Source organism: Solea senegalensis, unplaced genomic scaffold (genome assembly GCF_019176455.1).
Source record: "Solea senegalensis isolate Sse05_10M unplaced genomic scaffold, IFAPA_SoseM_1 scf7180000014855, whole genome shotgun sequence".
NCBI lineage: Eukaryota > Metazoa > Chordata > Actinopteri > Pleuronectiformes > Soleidae > Solea > Solea senegalensis.
In genome coordinates, this window is record NW_025321152.1 from 72,191 (window position 1) to 90,170 (window position 17,980).

The following is a 17,980-nucleotide window of genomic DNA, read 5'->3' on the forward strand; positions in this document are numbered from 1 at the left end:
TTGATTTGAATTGATTTTATTGTGTTTTCTATTGTATGGCTGTTATTTCTTACTGTGTTTTTTTATGATTTTTAATTTATTTTAAGCTGTTTTATCTCATTTTGAACCTTCTACTTATTATGTCTGTTATTTATTCTGTACAGCACTTTATTCCACTGTGGTTTGTTTAAAGTGCTTAACAAATAAAGTTGGATTGGATTTAGTGACTGTACATAAACGTGATGTGAAAAACCTGATGACAACATGAAAGAGGAGACTCTGAGGAAACCACCAACAAATGACCTTTGACCTTCCACTTCAGTGGATTTGTTGTATTTCAGTAACAGTTTGTGGTTCATGTCCAGTGTCCATTTTGTGCTGCGACAGTTCACTTTGGTGGGTTTGTGGCTGTCTCACTTGACCGAGGGACACGCAGTGAGGGACACGCAGTGAGGGACACTCAGTGAGGGACTCTCTGTGAAGGACACTCAGTGAGGGACACTCAGTGTGGGACATTCAGTGTGGGACACTCAGTGAGGGACACGCAGTGAGGGACACTCAGTGAGGGACACTTGTTACTGTTTTGTGTTGAAGCACAAACAGTGCTGAGTTTGTCTTCATGAGCCATCTTGTCACCTTGTGGGCGTGGCATCCACTCATGTGTTTATGGTGTGGATTCTGCTTGTTTGTTTGTTTGGAGGAAGAACAGAAGAAAATATGCAACTTTGGTTGTTTCAAACATTTCTTTAGGGCAGAAATGTTCTCTTTTTAAGGGGGAGGAGTTACGACCCCAGGGTTGTGACTGCTTCTTCCATGTGTGCGTGAGTGTCTGGTGGATCCTGGGAAAAATTGTTTTTAATAAACTTTTAAAAAGGTTTGTTGAGTTTGTTGCTGGTGTTTCTTCAGAGTCTCCACATTCATGCTGGGATCAGGTTTTCCCCAAGGCCTGGTCAGCTCAGTGCTGCTTTACACTACAGTTTCACCCATTCACTCACACATTCACACAGCACATCTATGTGTAGCACAGTTTGTGTTCTGTGGTGTTCCACAAGGTTCTGTTGTCGGACCGGTGATGTTCACTCTCTGCGTCTCGTTATGCTAAACTTCTGTATGCAAATGATGTTCATACATTCATGTTATTACTGTTTTGTACAAAGTGAAAACCAGACAGCTGTTTTAGTTTAAATTATTTACATTTGGGACCAGGTCAGAGTTTTCAACACTTACATTCTGATCCACTGTGAAGACCTTCACCTGCTTATATAAATTATGAAGTAAAAATATCAACCAGTCATTAAAGATTAGGACCAGACTCAGGGTTAAGATTAAATCTCAGGTTAAAAACAAAAAGAAAAAGAGTGTTGTTTTTTTTGTGGAAGCTGCTTTTTTATTTGTAAAAGAAAGAAAAGACTTCAGTCGTCGTCTGCTACACGTTCTAATTACATAAAGAAAAAAATCATCTGCGGAGACAAACGCAGAGAAGAATATCCTGAATCAAACTTAGGTAGAGTCAAATTTGATTGAATTGTTTTCATATTTCATACATCTTTCACTTTATGCTCTCAAAGAACAGTCAGTTTTTGTATTTACACAGAGCGCCGATCAACAGCGCTCCTCCTCCTCAAACCTCTGCATCTTTTATACATAATATTTTACATCAAATCTTCTTCTACGTTAGCGTAGCCACCGCCCTCGTAGCCCCGCCCCCCTCAGCTGAGGACCAGTAGTGTGGAAAGATGTGTGCAACATGAACAACAAGTGTGTGACATTCAGAGTGAAGGCGGCGGCGGCAGCAGCAGTGTCACAGAGTCCACGACAGCGGCACGTCAGGGACGCGACAGCGACATGTCAGAGACGTGACAGCGACACGCCAGGGACGCGACAGCGACATGTCAGAGACGTGACAGCGACACGTCAGGGACGCGACAGCGAGATGTCAATGACATGTCAGAGACGTGACAGCGACACGTCAGGGACATGACAGCGTCACATCAATGACACGTCAGGGACACGACAGAGACACGTCAGGGACGTGACAGCGACATGTCAGACATGACAGTGTCACATCAATGACACGTCAGGGACACGACAGAGACACGTCAACGATGTCAGCAGCCGAGCTTAAAGCAAAACAAGCTTCAGATGAAGAAACTGAACGTGAGGCACAGAATCATTAGAGCCATCAGAAACGTCAGAATCATTAGATTCGTCAGAATCATTAGAGTCATCACTCATTAGATTCATCAGAATCATTAGAATCATTAGAGTCATCAGAATCATTAGATTCATCAGAATCATTAGAGTCATCGGAATCATTAGAGTCATCAGAATCATTAGAATCATTCGAATCGTCGAGTCAGACTCTAATAAACAAACCCTGAACGTCTGAAGTCAAACTTTTCATCTAGTAAACAAACAAAGACAAAGTGAATAATTAGTGCTCTATCTGTGGCTTTATATAATCTCTATGTTTCTCGCTAACTCTCACTGATAGTCCTTGTTTTAGCACTTCCCACAGGTGATGACTGCAGACTTTACATTATTATTATTATTAATATTATTCATATTTTCCCTCGATCTTAAACCAATAACCATAAATAAATACAAACAACACACGAGGAATGTTTACTGTAAACACGGTAAAAAAGACCAGAACTAAACGGGTGTAAACGTCATTAGCATCGTGACGCAGCGCCATCCTCTTCCTCCTCTGATCTTCATCATCATCATCATCATCTTCATCCAAACACAAAAACATCAAAGTCTCTTCAGCTCCAGAACAAACGTCACAGATGAAAAACTGATCCACGACGAGTTACTGAGTGAAAAATGAGAGCGAACCGTCGCCAAACCCCCACTCTGACACGGTTACCATGGTTACTGACAGACGCTGCACCTCTGCGCGCGTGTGTGTGTGTTTGGTGGACGAGGACAAAGCTTTGCTGTCAAACTGTTACATTGTCTTCAGTCAGACGCTTCATGTGGACAAAATCTGCAGAGACAGAAACACAGACATCAGCTGACCCTGAGCTAAGCTCCTCCCCCTCAGTCAATATCTAATTGTGATTGTTCAGTCATTTTTACATCGTTTAAACTGATATTTGTGCAGAAACAAAGACATTTTCTTCAGAGTGGAGGTCAGTAACGTTTTAATCAAATACGGATTCATTGTTTGTAATAAAGATTTAAACCTGCCGTACCTGCACAGACCATCTATAAGAAATCCTTCAGAGACAGATGAGCGAAGGGGTCGTGACCCGGAGCACGGAGCGGACTCTGGCTGGACGGACTCGAAGCTGCCGACGGCTGAAAGGGAAGAGATTCATCTGTGACAAACACGGAACAGCACGCACGCACTCACGCACTCACTCACGCACTCACTCACTCACTCACTCACTCACTCACCTGAGCACTGGACACGGAGCCAAAGGGGTTTGGAGGTCTGACGGCAGCAGGCTGTGAGAACATCATGGAGGGAGGATTCATCATGGACATGGAGCTCATCTGTGGAGGCTGAACAGTCACACGTTCACAGATGAAAAACACTCTGAATGAATGGATGAACGACAAAAACAGCCTGAAATAACTTCCCCACATGTAAACAATATAATTCATTTAAATCCACATGAAAACATCACATTCTTCTTTTAACTGAGTCACGTGATCAAGATAAACTGAAGCACAGGAGTCATGTGACCTCTGGGTCACTGAGCATCTGCTCAGGTCAGGAGGGGGCGGGGTCAGGAGGGGAAAAAAAGCTACTTTTCAGTGATTTGTGATGACAGAGGGTTCACCAAATTTCAAAATAAAAATGTAAAAATATCAAAATAAAACTATTTTATTCAAAGCGAGGAAAATCACAAAAGTATTTTGAATTTGAATTTGTGTGTGTTGATATTGAACATGAATTAAAACCAAAAATGTGAAACTTGTTTTTCTGACAGCAGCTGCTCAGCGGTTCATGTCGTCATCGCATCATCATTCATGTTCTCACATTGTTTTCTTTATGTTGTGTGTTTTAGTTTGAATACTGACCATGCCGTATCCCATCATGCCTGTGGGCGTGGTCGCAGGGAAAGTCATGACTGACGGTTGCTGAGGACAAACAACAACATGTACTTAAATGGTGTATTTTTATATATGCGTATATATATATATATATATATACATATATATATGTAATAAATGATGGATCATTGTGTTTGTCATTTTAATAAAGTTGTAACGAGTTAAAGCTCAGTAGTTACAGACAATCACGATTATTAACATTCATGATGTTTTCACACAGAACTGATTAAAAATGTTCACGTCATTCTTGAGTCACATGATCTGAACGTTGGCGTCTCGTGTTTTTATTGTCACCGTAAGTTTGTGAAGAACAGTGTGTGTGTGTGTGTGTGTGTGTGTGCGTGCGTTACCATGGAGACGGGGTTCCAGGTCGTGGTGGGCGCTGCCTTCGGCTGCCAGTTGGTGCCGCCGGTCATCCTCTTCTCCCCCGGCTGACTCCAGTGGATGTCACTGAGCGAGCGCAACACATTAGCACGTTAGCACGTTAGCTCTGAAAACACACGGACTCACGGCGATGAAGAGTCAACACTCACTTTTTCATCGTTCCATTTCCGATGCCGAGGTCTGAACAAGTGAACAAAAGAAAGTGTTTTAGTTTGTGTTTGTTGAGATGAAATGGTTGAAATGAAAAGTTCAGTAAACAAACTCACTGCCCACGAGATTAGCCAGAGAAGAGTCCAGGTCGTCTGACACCAGCTTCTCTGGCTGCTGAATGGACGACAGACTGGAACCAGCCACAGTCGGTTTGAGGATTCCTCCACTTATATCTGTACAGCATATATAAATATATGTGTTTTCTTGGTCATGTGAAGATAACCACTTATATTATACAATATTACATAAATATTCTTAAATACTGTCTTTATTACAACATTCTAAACTATTTAACAGCAGAATTTAGACGTTTTAGACGAGTCAACATAAAAACGTTTTGAAGAACTGGATCCTTAGACCACACCAGACCAGATTCAGATTTAGACTCAAACTAAATCACTTTATTTACTCTACATGTAGATGTATTTATATATAATAATAATAATAAGAAGAAGAAGAAGAAGAAGAAGAATCACCGTCTGTGCTGACGCAGCTGTTGCCTCCTGAAGCTTTGGCTCCAAACACAGACTCAAAGTCCACCTGCAGACCAGGTGACTGCTGAGGGGGCGGAGCCTGTGCTGCTGGGTAACCTTCAGCAGAGAAGAGACGAGGACACACAGTTACGGCCGTGTTACTACAAACAACATCTGTTAATAACTGAGAAGTGTTTAAACTTTGTCCTGTGACACAGCAGAGACGACTGTCTGCACAGCGCCCCCTGTCTCACGCTGCCTGCACAGCGTCTCACTCTGCTGTCTCTCACTCTGTGCTGCACTGCCTGCACAGCGCTCCCCCTGTCTCCCTCACTCTGCCTGCACAGGCGTCTCCTGTCTCACTCTGCCTGCTGCTCACTCTGCCTGCACTGTCTCACTCTGCCTGCACAGGTCGCCCGCACAGCCCCACTCTGCCTGCACAGCACCCCCTGTCCCTGCCTGCACAGCGCCCCCTGTCTCACTCTGTCTGCACAGCGCCCCCTGTCTCACTCTGCCTGCACAGCGCCCCCTGTCTCACTCAGTCTTTAAAGGAACAAACGTAAAACAAACTCTCATCATCATCATCATCATCAGTTTAAAACAGAAACACTTAAATCAGTCTTTTATATGTTACTGAGGGCGGCCATTACTTTCTACAACAGTCCAGACAAAGATCAAATTATAATCTGTCCATAATCTGTCTGTGGACTGTTGACTGACAGGTGTTCAGTACCTCTGAAGAGACCTGCGACACTCGCACACTCAGAGGGAAAAGGACTCTGCTGAGACAGCTGCTGAGCTGAGGACGCTGCTGGACCACAGAAGGAGTCTGACACAGGAGACAGAGACAGAGAGACAGGAGACACACAGGGACAGAGACAGGTGTTTGAAGAGAGACAGGCAGGAAAGTATTAAAGTGTTAAAGTTAGAGACGTTAGTTGACTAAAGAAGGAGGAGTTCAAAGGAACAGTTTGACATTTAGAGAAAACTTTGACATTTCTGTTAAAACAAAACCAGATATTTATATTTTACAAAGAGAAACACCACAGATGTGTTTCTAATATCAGCAGCTGATATATGATGATAATATAGTTCCCATCCATCCAATAATATAAAACAGTTTAACAAGAACAAATCTGGTTCATCTCTCCAATCGACATCTTATCTCTACACTCACGTGGATTTATATCTTTATTATAATATAAAACATAAAGAAAACAAGAAACAAGTACAAAGCCAAATTTTGGCTTAAAATAAATCTAAACCTTAAAGTTTCTAAGAAGAAAACAATATAAATGACATTGTAATGATCTGCCTGATTCATTCAATAATAATCTGCTATTTGTCCACTCAGATTAATCTGTTAATCTCTCATTTGTAGCCAAAGATGCTGCAAATGTGACGAGTGCTATATACATACATGTTTATATAAATATGTATCCTCACAATAAAAATATCAAAATATGTGCAAATGTACTTAATATTTTATACTTTTCTTTGTCGAGAGAGATCAGTGGAAGGAGAGGAGAAAACCCTGCTGCCACCTAGTGGTTGGAGGTTTAAATAGAACAAACTACTGCTATTATATTTTAGTTGAACAGTAAATGTATCTACTGAGTAACTGAATCACAAAGTTTTTTCCCAAAATGTCAAACTCTTCTTCTCAAACTGCCGAGTGTGAATGTTGTGATCGTACCTGAGACGGAGTGTTCTATCCGCACTGTGCGTTTGTAAACAGGCGAGTTTGTGTCAGTAAAGGGATTATAACGATCTAGAAGAAGCAGGTTTCAGATTAAACAACAACCAGTGAACTGAGGAGGTGAAGACTCCACTGTGAGGGGATGATTGTTTGAAACTAAACGACTCGTTACCGCCAAACATTTCATGAGCAGACGTCCGAGAGGAAAAGCTAACGCCGTCTGAAGACACCACAGGTAAGTGAGTGGCGTCCACCACCAGCTTTGACAGGAAAGGGTTGAGGTTTGGCATGGAGTCGTCTCCAGCTTCAGCAGAGGTGAAAGGATCTGGACGTCACGGAGGAGACAGGAGAGGGAGGAAGGAGACAGGAGAGGAAAGAAGAAGAAGGTGGACGTCAGCGTCAGACAACGAGAAGAGAAGGAGAGCACGCCGCAGAAGAGAAGATCCTCTCACCTGACCAGGCTGTAGCCACTGGAAGACCTGAAGAACCTGAAGAACCGGACTGAAGAGCCGGCTGGAACGATGACTGGAGGTCAAACAGGTCGCTCTCCATCTTCACTGCACTGCACACACACACACACACACACACACATAAAAAAATGATGATTTATTTCATGGTTTTTCGACATTTTCTAAGTTTACATTCATTTTGTGGACTTTTTTTTTCTTACCCTAAAAGATACTTTAAAAAAAAGTTTTTTAAGTAGAACAAAGGTACATTTGTTCACTCTTTAACAGTCATTTTGTTTATATTTTACAGTGTGTGCCCATCTTGACCTTTGACCCCGTTGTTGAGTTTTCTCTGTTTCAATTCATGTTATAAATGAATCAAAGCAAATGTTAACCCTTCAAAATAAGAGTGGTACCCGTTGGAGCAGCTGGCTGTTGAGAAGAGGTCGATGGCTGGTGCAGTGCTGATAGCGCCCCCGGTGGTGGAGACTGGGGACGTGTCAGTGGTGGCAAACGAAGGTCTTTTAGAAAGTTCTTTAAGTCTTTGTTCCTGAGTCACAGAGCGAGAATCAAACTAATCAAACAGGAGTTTATTAATCTGCTGCTGTTGTTGTTGTGTTTGATAAAAACCTTTAGAGCTTTGAGTCGAGCTTGTTCTTCTTCCAGAGCCGCTTGTTTCTCACGCTCGTCCACTTTAGTGAAGGACATGCCGGTGGTGGCCAGAGAGGACACAGCGTTTGACAGAGTGCTGGCTCTGCACAGACAAACAAACAAACAAGTAAACAAACAAACGAACGAAAGAACGAACGAATGAATGAATGAATAAATAAATAAACAAATAAATAAATCAATGAATGCATGAATGAATAAATAAATAAACAGACAAACAAACACATAAATAAATAGACAAACAAACACATAAATAAATAAATAGACAAACAAATAAATAAATGAATAAATAAACAGACAAACAAACAAATAAATAATAAACAAACAAACAAATCAATGAATGAATAAATAAACAAACAAATAAATAAATAAACAGAGACAAACAAACAAATAAATCAATGAATGCATGAATGAATAAATAAACAGACAAAAAACAAATAAATAGACAAATAAATAAATAAATAGACAAACAGACAAATAAATAAACAAATAAATAAATAAATAAATAAATAAATAAATAAAACAAACAAAAACCAAACAAATAAATAAACAGACAAACAAACAAATAAACAGTTTGTTTGATTTTTCAGCTTCTTTAACGTGAATATTTTCTGGTTTTTTTGCTCCATAAAAACAAAGAAATCATTAAAAACATTTTGTGGACGTTTGACAAACACTGATTAATATTTTACAACATTTCAGGACCAAAGAAATAGTTGCAGCCCAATATCTGTCTATTATGTTTATGTATTATTACTGTTGTAATTGTTAATATCACATGATTACACACATACACACACACACACACACACGTGGGTATTTGTGTATCTGTGTTCCCTCTAATGAGAACAATGTTTCATGGAATTAATGCTAAATAAAGAATGAGTAAGTCTCTGATGATGATGATAATGATGATGATGAAGAACGTACCTGCTGGCTGCAGTGGAGTCTTTGACCTTCTTGCCCTCTAAAGAGGCCAAGTGCTGCTCCAGAGCTTCCAGGAGGCTGCTGGGAGCCTGAGGAGACAAAGACACAGTCAAGAGAGGACACACACACACACACACACACACACACACACACACACACACACACAGACAGACAGACAGACACACACACACTGTGATGGACAGACGTGGGAAACTTAAGTCTCTTCATCATCACACACTTCTGACTCGACTCAGTTAAGCTTCATCACGTTGTTTCCATTACTTCATAGCTCCTCCTCCTCTGTGTGGGCGGAGTCATCACCTCACGGTGGTTTTCTCCGCGACACAAACACAAACTCGTCACGAGTTTGTGTAAAGCAGTCGTTTTGGGTGAAAGTGAATCACAGCCGACACTCTCTGACCAATCAGAGGCCGGCGGTCTGATGACGTCACAGTTTAGTTTCAGCTGAACGATGAAGTGTGTGATGATAGAGTGACTTTTTTTCCCGCCTCTGATCCATGAGAAGCAGCTGTCGAGAGTTAACGTCAGAGCACGATGACGTTCATCACCACGACGTCGAAACACGACACGGCAGCCATTTTACACTGAGGTCACATCTGTCCTGAGATCTGATCCCAGCGTTACCCGTTCACACTGACACGTCACATTTATGTCTACGCGTCTCAGAGTCAATTTACCTGTAAACTAATAACTTTTCATCTTTAGCAGATCATCTTTCCTGAATTGCTTTTTTCTCTCCAGATAATAGAATTATGGCTATTTTCTAAATTAAAAAAAAAATTTTGCTAAAAAAAAAACATTTCTCCTGTTTTTCTGAATAATAAATTTTCTTCCTATAAAAATAATAAAAATTACGTAAAAAATTAATTTATCTTCCCAGATCTCAGTTTACTTTTAACTTTGAAACACTGAACGTTAATAATATAAATATATATACTGTAGTAAACAAAAGAAATGACATATAATATAGAAATATAACATTGTGTGATCAGGATCAGGATGTTCACACCAGACAATATTAAGAGAATTTTATCACAACGAGAGATTTTTCAACAACAACAACAAAAACAACAACAACATGCAAAAACACACACACACACACACACACACACACACACACCGAGGAAGAAGAGGAAGAAGAAGAGGTAAATGATAGTACTTACACAAACTGTGAACTGAAGAGGACAGATAAAAGGAAAATACAGGATATAAAGGTGGTGACAGTCACTGACAGAAAACAGGAAACTGAGTGAGTGTGATTTGTTTACACCTTTATTTACTGTAGAGAGAAGCAGTGCTGAGCAGCAGAGACTTAAACAAACACCCACATGTCAAATCATCCCAGAATAATCTGGATTAAAATGTTGTCTTCTATGAAGAAGTGAGACAAACTAAGGTACGTCACGTAAGCGCCCCCCACAGGTGGAAGATAAAAAATGTGACAACGAATCTTCACTTTGGTGAAGATTTTTCTTGGTTTACAGTAAAATATGTTGCTCCACTTTGTTTTAATAAATGTCAACTAAATTAAATACACATTTAAAAATGATTTACTGCAGAAGTTGTTTCATCAAAACAAAACTTTTTACTTTTATTCTTTTAATGTTGTAGCACGAGTAAAGACATAAACAATATTTCAAGCTCAATTTAATGAGTCATTTTAAATAATCCTGATTATTATTTTTTCCATAATCGAGTATCTGCTGAATAACTGAGCTGAACCTTAGCAGAGAACATGTTCATAAAATCCTGCGATGTAATAAACGTTTGCTCTTACTGCTCAGCACCAGAAAGACAAAGAAGAAGCAGAAGAAGAAACAGGAGAAAACAAACGTGCACCTTAAAGAAGAAAATCATGCTGTTGTTTCTTGTGAAAACATTTCTGAACTTTACTGAACAAATGAAGAATTTAAAGAAAGAGAAGAAGAAGATCCTGTGTTTTCTCTGCTCACCTGGGAAAGATCTGGGATGTCGCCTCGATCGATTCCCACCTGCTGTTAAAAAGAAAACACATGTTATCACACGTTTCATTGAGAAACTCGTTCATCTGTGGCTGAAGAATACATAGAAAAGTACCTCTGCTACTTTGAGGAACTCTGATATCCGCGTCATCCTGGTGAGAAACTTCTTATAAATGTCCAAACCTTCTTTACACTGAGTTTTCTTCATGTCAAAGTATTTCTCTGTTTAATGGAAGATACACAGATGTAAGTTAACTGTGTACAATCAGAGACACTGTGATAAGAAGAGAAAGTTATGTCTGAAGGTGAGTGAAGGTGAGTGAAGGTGAGTGAAGGTGAGTGAAGGTGAGTGAAGATCAGTGTCTGAAGGCGTGTGAAGGTCAGTGAAGGTGTCTGAAGGTGAGCGAAGGTCAATGAAGGTGTGTGTGAAGGTCAGTAAAGGTGTCTGAAGGTCAGGCAAGTGTGTGAAGGTCAGTGAAGGTGTCTGAAGCTGAGTGAAGGTCAATGAAGGTGAGTAAGGTGCCTGAAGGTGCCTGAAAGTGTCTGGGGCTGTGTGTGTGAAGAAGGTGTGTGTGAAGGTCAGTAAAGTGTGTGTGAAGTGAAGCTGTTCTGAAGGTGAGCAAGGTCAATGAAGGTGTGTGTGTGAAGGTCAGTGAAGGTGCCTGAAGGTCGTGAAGGTGTCTGAAGGTCAGTGAAGGTGTGTGTGAAGGTCAGTGAAGGTGTTCTGAAGCTGAGAAGGTCAATGAAGGTGAGTGAAGGTTCTGCTTGGGGGCCTGAAGATGTCTGAAGGTGTGTGTGAAGGTCAGTGAAGGTGTCTGAAGGTGAGCGAAGGTCAATGAAGATCAGTGAAGGTGTCTGAAGGTGAGCGGGTCACGAAGGTCAGTGAAGGTGTCTGAAGGTGAGGAAGGTGTTCGAAGCTGAGTGAAGGTCAATGAAGGAGCGAAGGTGTCTGAAGGTGTGTGTAGGGAAGGTCAGTGAAGGTGTCCTGAAGGTGTGTGTGAAGGTCAGTGAAGGTGTCTGAGTGAAGGTGTGAAGGTGAAGGTGAAGTGAAGTCAAAGGTGCTGAAGGTAAAGGTGTCTGAAGGTGTGTGAAGGTCAGTGGTGTCGAAGGTGAGCAATGAAGGTCAGTGAAGGTGTCTGAAGGTGAGCGGTCAATGAAAGTCAGTGAAGGTGTCTGAAGGTGAGTGAAGGTGTCTGAAGGTGAGTGAAGGAGACTGAAGGTCAGTGAAGGTGTCTGAAGGTGTCTGAAGGTGAGTGAAGGTGAGTGAAGTTCTCACCCAGCAGGTTGATGATTCCTTCATTATAAGCAGCAAAGAGTCTGATGGAGTCCTTGAAGAGAAGCATGAAGGCTGCGTTGATGACGCCATTAGTTAACTCGTTAGCATTAACCTGAGGACAAACAATAAAGAAAAGCATTTCATCTCCACTGTGATGATCCACGCTGAGAAGAAACATGTCAATGAGCTCAAACCGTATCAATAAATGAATTCATGACATTTTTATCTGTGTATGTATTTAACAGGTCATCTTTAACTGACTTGTGGTTAATATTAACTCACGTTTCCATCATTAGTTAACTGAAACTATAAATGTGCTGTGGTTTCCAAAGTCTGGCTCGGGGGCCCACAGATGGGTCACAGGAGATTTATTTTGGGTCATCAAACAAATGAGCAGAATTTTCCTTTTACATTTTAATTGTGATACATTTCACACAATGAATTGTTTGATGTTTAATTCTAAATGATTATTTAATTTAATTTTTAATAGTTTGAAATGTTTATTGACAGATTTTGCTGTACAGAAGGTCACGTGTGACGATCAGCTGCTTCCTCAGTGACAGAATAAAACTTCAGTACGTTGTTCACACTGAAGCTGCAGAGACACAGCAGCTTCACCTTTAACTCACATTGAAGTCAAGCAGAGCGTCCATCTGGTTCTGAATAATTGGAATAGTCTTGAGCAGCTTCTCTGTGCTCATGGTCCTCATTACACCGTCCACTCTGTGAGGACACATGAAGACAGACGGAGGACAAGGAGGAGGAGACACACGATAAACTGATCATTCACTGTGTTTGTGATTATTACAATCATTCATTTATGAAAATCATGCTGGAGATCATGTTTATGTTTATATTAAAAACATAAACATGATTAATGTTTCGAGTGTGACTGAAAAAGAAAAGTGAGTCCTTACCCACGTTTGACTTTAGTGAAGTCAAAGGCGACTTGTCTGTAAGAAACAGCTTTTTCATTCAGATATCGACTGTACCTCCTGATAAACGTCGACATGTCGTAGCCTGGGAAACAAAAGCACCATATTTTATGTACGTATATATACATATATACGTATATATATATATATATATATATATATATATATATATATATATATATATATATATATATATATATGTACACACACTAGAGATGTAACACTAGAGATTACCGGTATGACGATAAACCGCAGTAAAATTCCCGACGGTTAGTAGTACCGTTTCAAATTTTAATTATCGTTAAAACCGTGATTGATTACCGCAACTGATGACCGAAAAACTCAGTGATACTGCTCATTTCCTGAAGAAGCAGCGACACCTGAACGGCACTCGCTCAGAAGCGGGCGCACATGCGCAGTTTCCACTGTCCTGTGACAACACGGCTGAAGACACCTGCGCTCCAGAGATTTCCCCCCCAGTAAAAAAACAAGATCAGAAGTCTGGGCATATTTTGCATTTTTAAATGATGTTGACGGTAAAATAATTGAAGACAAAAAAAAAAACTCCGCGAAGGGGGGGTAACACTTCCGTGAGCACCACCCACAACGCTTCAGCGAGTGTAAAGTAAGTCAACAAAAACGGGATTTCGGAATAGTGGGAAATGTCATGGTTTGTCTGTAAAACGTTCCTATTTTCTCAATAAAGGAAACCTAAGTTAAGTGTTACCTAACGTTACTCCTGTAAAAATACATGTTATTGGGCGCTATCAGCGAAAGCGAGTAGTGTGTGCAGACGACATGTACCGTAGCAGAGAAAAATTTGTTTGTTTCTGTGTTTTTTATTTTATTTTCATGCTGTGTACGACCGCTGCTACTTAATTATTATCCGACAGAGTGAGGACCTGTGTGTGTGTGTGTGTGTGCGCACGTGTCAGTCAGTCAGATGATAATTAATAATAATAATAATAATAATAATCATCATATAATATTTTTTAAAATAAAACTTTGTTAAAAGATTTCAGTGTGTGTGTTCAGTACTTTTTGAACACATCTAACAATACCGTGATAATTTTGGTCACAATAACTGTGATATGAAATTTTCATATCGTTACATCTCTAACACACACATATACATATATATGCATATACATACATGTTTAATTTAGAACTGTCAGTCAAACTTTTACCTTGTAACCCACTTTTGTCCAAAAAATTACTGAGGTTGAAGAGTGTGTTCCTGGAAGCCAAATACTGGACGAAACGCTGCATGAAGGAGAAAAAGAATAAACCAGTGGTTAATCACCTGACCTTTAGTGTATTTACGTGGCATCAGCGGAAACAGCGTCTCACCTCGTTTCCATAGACCATGAGATGATGTGTGGTGATGAGAGACTTGAAGACGACCACCCAGCTGGTGCTCGTGGTTCTTTCAAACAGAGAGTCGGCCAACTGGGGAATGTTCACGTTCATCTCGTTAGTGCAGTGGATCAAATCTGAAACACAACAAAAACTCTCATCACTCAAGTCAGACAAAGACCTGAGGATATTTATTCTCACTGTAAATACTCAAGGCTGTCATATGGATTTGTATCAGACACAAATATAAACTGAGCAACTAAAGCAAATAAACCTGTCCATATTTTCTCCATTAATCAATTAGTTGTTGGTTCATAAAATGTTATAAACGTGGAAATGATGATGTTCTCAAACGTCTTGTAATATGTGTGTAATATTCACAATTACAAAAAACAACAATTATTAAAAACAAATTTGTAATCTGTCTTCAAACTACGTCCCAACATCTGAACGACAGGAATTAACTTACGACTGTAATAAAAAAATCAAACCCTCCTTTCTGTAAATGTGAATTAATCAGAGATATTTTTAATATAATACTCACACACTGAGACACTGAAACCTCCTGTCTGTGATGTCAATGATATATGATATTAATGCATCCTGAAACATGTTTGAAAATGAAATCACTTTTTCAAAGTAAAATAATTTGAATGTTTGTTTTACAGTCGTTTACAGAATTAGAAGCATGTTTTTTTTTTAGGTTTGTCCTTTGAAAACATTTCTGGAATTCTATAAACTTAATTGATCTCCACACACAGCTGTGATTGTTTTTATTAAAAGGGTGTCTTCCTGTTTACACAACTGAATTATCTCATAAAACTCACAATAAAGACCAGGTAATAACACAACAAATAACTGTCTCTGTTCTGAAATAAAGCTGATTAAACACAGACACACTTGTTGTTTTCTCTGACAGTGTTAATCACACACTCACCTGACGAGTGTTAGCTTCTTGAAAGTAACAGGAGCCACACGTTTAAACATAATGATTGCTTGCCTCTTTAAAGTGTTGCTAATGTGCATATTTTACCATGATGAGTGTTAGCTTCTTCAAATACCTGCTAACAGGAGCAAAACATTAAACCGTAATGAACGCTAGCCTCTTCAAGTGACAACAGTAGCAACTCATTTAACCATAATTAGTGTTAGCTTCTTCAAAGTAATAATAATGGTAGCAGAACATTTAACCACAGAGAGTGTTAGCTTCTTCAAAGTAATGTTAACCGTAGCTACAGATTCAAACATGATGAGTGCTAGCCTCTTCACAGTGATGCTAATAGTAGCAATTTGTTGAAGCATAACAAGCAATATTTCTGTTAGCAGCAGCACAAATGTAAGTTTTGTTAAAACAGTCGACAATACCGGTTCTTAACACTCACAGCTTATCATGACATCATAGCTGTAGTGTATTAAATCACAAACACCATAAATATGAGGCCTAAAGTCACAGCAAACAATCTCCCTGAACTGTTACTCAACTTTACCTTCATGAAAGCCACTGATATCAGTGCCATCATTTCTTCTTAAGTGCAAATCAATGCGTAGGAATGAGTGTGTGTCTCTGACTGAGGGTTTTTAAGCTGTGTGATGACGTCAGGCTGTGGAGGAAGCAGCAGCAGCAGGTATCACATTACTCCATCACCTGTGCTCCACCATGATGGAGAAACACTGAGAGCATTATGGTAAATGTTGACTCAGGGTCCAACAGAGGAATCATGACTAGAGCTGCTAACAGGAGTCTAAGCTAAGGCTAGTGCTGCTAACAGCAATCTCATACTAGTACTGCTAACAGCAGTCTAAACTATAACTTACAATACTAACAGTGGTCTAACCACATGCTAGCACTGCTAACAGCAGTCTAACCTAATATTATCGCTGCTAACAACAGTCTAACCTGATAATAACACTGCTAACGGCAGTCCAATCTAATACTAGCACTGCTAACGGCAGTCCACCATAGTACTAGAACTGCTAACAGCAGTCTAACCTAAGGCTGATGCTGCTAACAACAGTCTACGCTAACACTGGTACTGCTAACAGCAGTCTAGTGCGCAAAAACTATATTTTTAGAATGACAGTAACACACTTTTCTCTCTCCATGAATGTTTAGTGTTTATGTGTGCTAGCAACAAACCTAAAGCAGTAAGATTTCATAAACAACTATGTTTGTTGTTATTGTAAGTCATAGTTTCATCACAATGTCATACATTTCCTAATATTGTTTATATACATGTATGTATATATATATATATATATATGTATATATATATATATATATATATATATATATATATACTGTATATACATACATATATGTATACACATGTACATATACATATACACATATTAAAAATACTTGGAATCAACAAAATATTTTAAAAGTCACACTTTTTTTAAATTTAAATGTTTGTGTTATATTATATTTATATTATATTGTGTTTATATTGTCATACATTGATATCAAACCATGCATATCGTCATAAGATAGTTTTAACACATCGCCCAGTAAATATTGTCATTATTATTATTGTTGACTGTATTATAACAGATACTGTTACATCCCTGATACACCGTGATAATAAAGTTGTGTGATCATAGTTTTCCTCCTATCACTCAGACATGTATGAGCTCATCTCTACCTGTGCTTTACTATAATATGATATAATATAATATAATATAATGTAACTGTGTGACAGAATCACAGCAGAGTCGACTGAACAATCACAGGCAGCTACACACGAGCTAGCATCACATCAGCTAAAGGTTTAAATCAATAAAACATGAATTTATAATCATAAATAAAGAATATGCTGATTCAGATGTAGAGACAGTTTCATTGTGAGGAGGTCTGTGACAAAAACAAGGCCTGGAAACAGTGTAATCTGTGTGTGTGTGTGTGTGTGTAACCAGCACTGACTGACTGACTGACTGACTGACGCTTTGAGGCTTTGAGGCCTTGTAGCTTCAGCAGCGACACATTTACAGTGTTCCGGCTTCACAGTGTCATACTCACAGTCCAGATGCTTCTTTTTGGGGCCCATGACTTCGTGGGTCGTGGCCTTACACACGGTTTTAGACACCGCGGAGCCGGTGACGCTGTGCTGAGCTGCAGTGATTCTGTCCGTGATGCTCTGGCCCGACATGTTCGCTCCGTCAGCGCAACAAAAGACTTTCACAATAAAATGTCTCCTTCCTGCGGCTGTATCCTCACAATACGAGCTCCAGATTTAAAAAAAAAACAAAAGAATAAAAACAGGGTTTGAAACGAAAACGTCCTCGTCCTCCTGCTGCTCTGCTGCCTTTTCTCACCTCAGAGCAGAGAAAACCGGGACCAGGCTGCGGCACAGGCGGAACACAGGCGAACACTGGCGGCGACTACAATCAGAGAAAACACGTTCCTGTTTCCCTCCAAACTCATTCACAGCTCACCGAGTTTAAAACTGAACACTTTACTCTGTGAATCATCGTCAGAACCGACTCTGACTGCCGAGCACATCCCGAGATCAAACACCGGATCCTGCGTCTCCTCTCCTGCCGCCACCGCTGCTGCTGCCGCTACCGCGTTACCGC

General features: G+C 39.9%; 1 protein-coding gene across 7 annotated transcripts; it reads right to left on the reverse strand.

Annotated features, from left to right (window-relative positions):
* Positions 1-1,343: 1,343 nt before the first annotated feature.
* On the reverse strand, positions 1,344-17,980 carry LOC122761656 (phosphatidylinositol-binding clathrin assembly protein-like). 7 transcript variants are annotated; one of them, XM_044016871.1, is made up of 24 exons: positions 17,424-17,978; positions 14,402-14,544; positions 14,239-14,314; positions 13,034-13,136; positions 12,746-12,839; positions 12,117-12,228; positions 10,956-11,062; positions 10,832-10,873; positions 10,043-10,054; positions 8,862-8,947; positions 7,893-8,016; positions 7,679-7,812; positions 7,266-7,375; positions 6,986-7,138; positions 6,811-6,885; positions 5,848-5,943; positions 5,118-5,231; positions 4,698-4,814; positions 4,581-4,611; positions 4,398-4,497; positions 4,015-4,074; positions 3,385-3,492; positions 3,180-3,285; positions 1,344-2,971 (listed from the first exon to the last, which is right to left on the reverse strand). In XM_044016871.1, exons 1-23 carry the CDS (start codon positions 17,551-17,553, stop codon positions 3,193-3,195), a joined length of 2,220 nt encoding a protein of 739 aa, XP_043872806.1. In that variant the 5' UTR covers positions 17,554-17,978; the 3' UTR covers positions 1,344-2,971; positions 3,180-3,192. The 7 variants fall into 7 exon arrangements, with proteins under 7 accessions (XP_043872806.1, XP_043872804.1, XP_043872808.1 ...); XM_044016869.1 differs by having other exon boundaries at positions 7,679-7,836; XM_044016873.1 differs by lacking the exon at positions 10,043-10,054.

What these genes read in the sequence shown, in the direction of transcription:
- LOC122761656 (XM_044016869.1), bottom strand. Translation starts at nt 17,553, where the DNA reads ATGTCGGGCCAGAGCATCACGGACAGAATCACTGCAGCTCAGCACAGC. An exon ending in TCATGGTCTATGGAAACGAG is followed by an intron (nt 14,315 to 14,401) that starts GTGAGACGCTGT and finishes TCCTTCATGCAG; the next exon opens with CGTTTCGTCCAGTATTTGGC. An exon ending in ACGCTCTGCTTGACTTCAAT is followed by an intron (nt 12,229 to 12,745) that starts GTGAGTTAAAGG and finishes GTTTGTCCTCAG; the next exon opens with GTTAATGCTAACGAGTTAAC.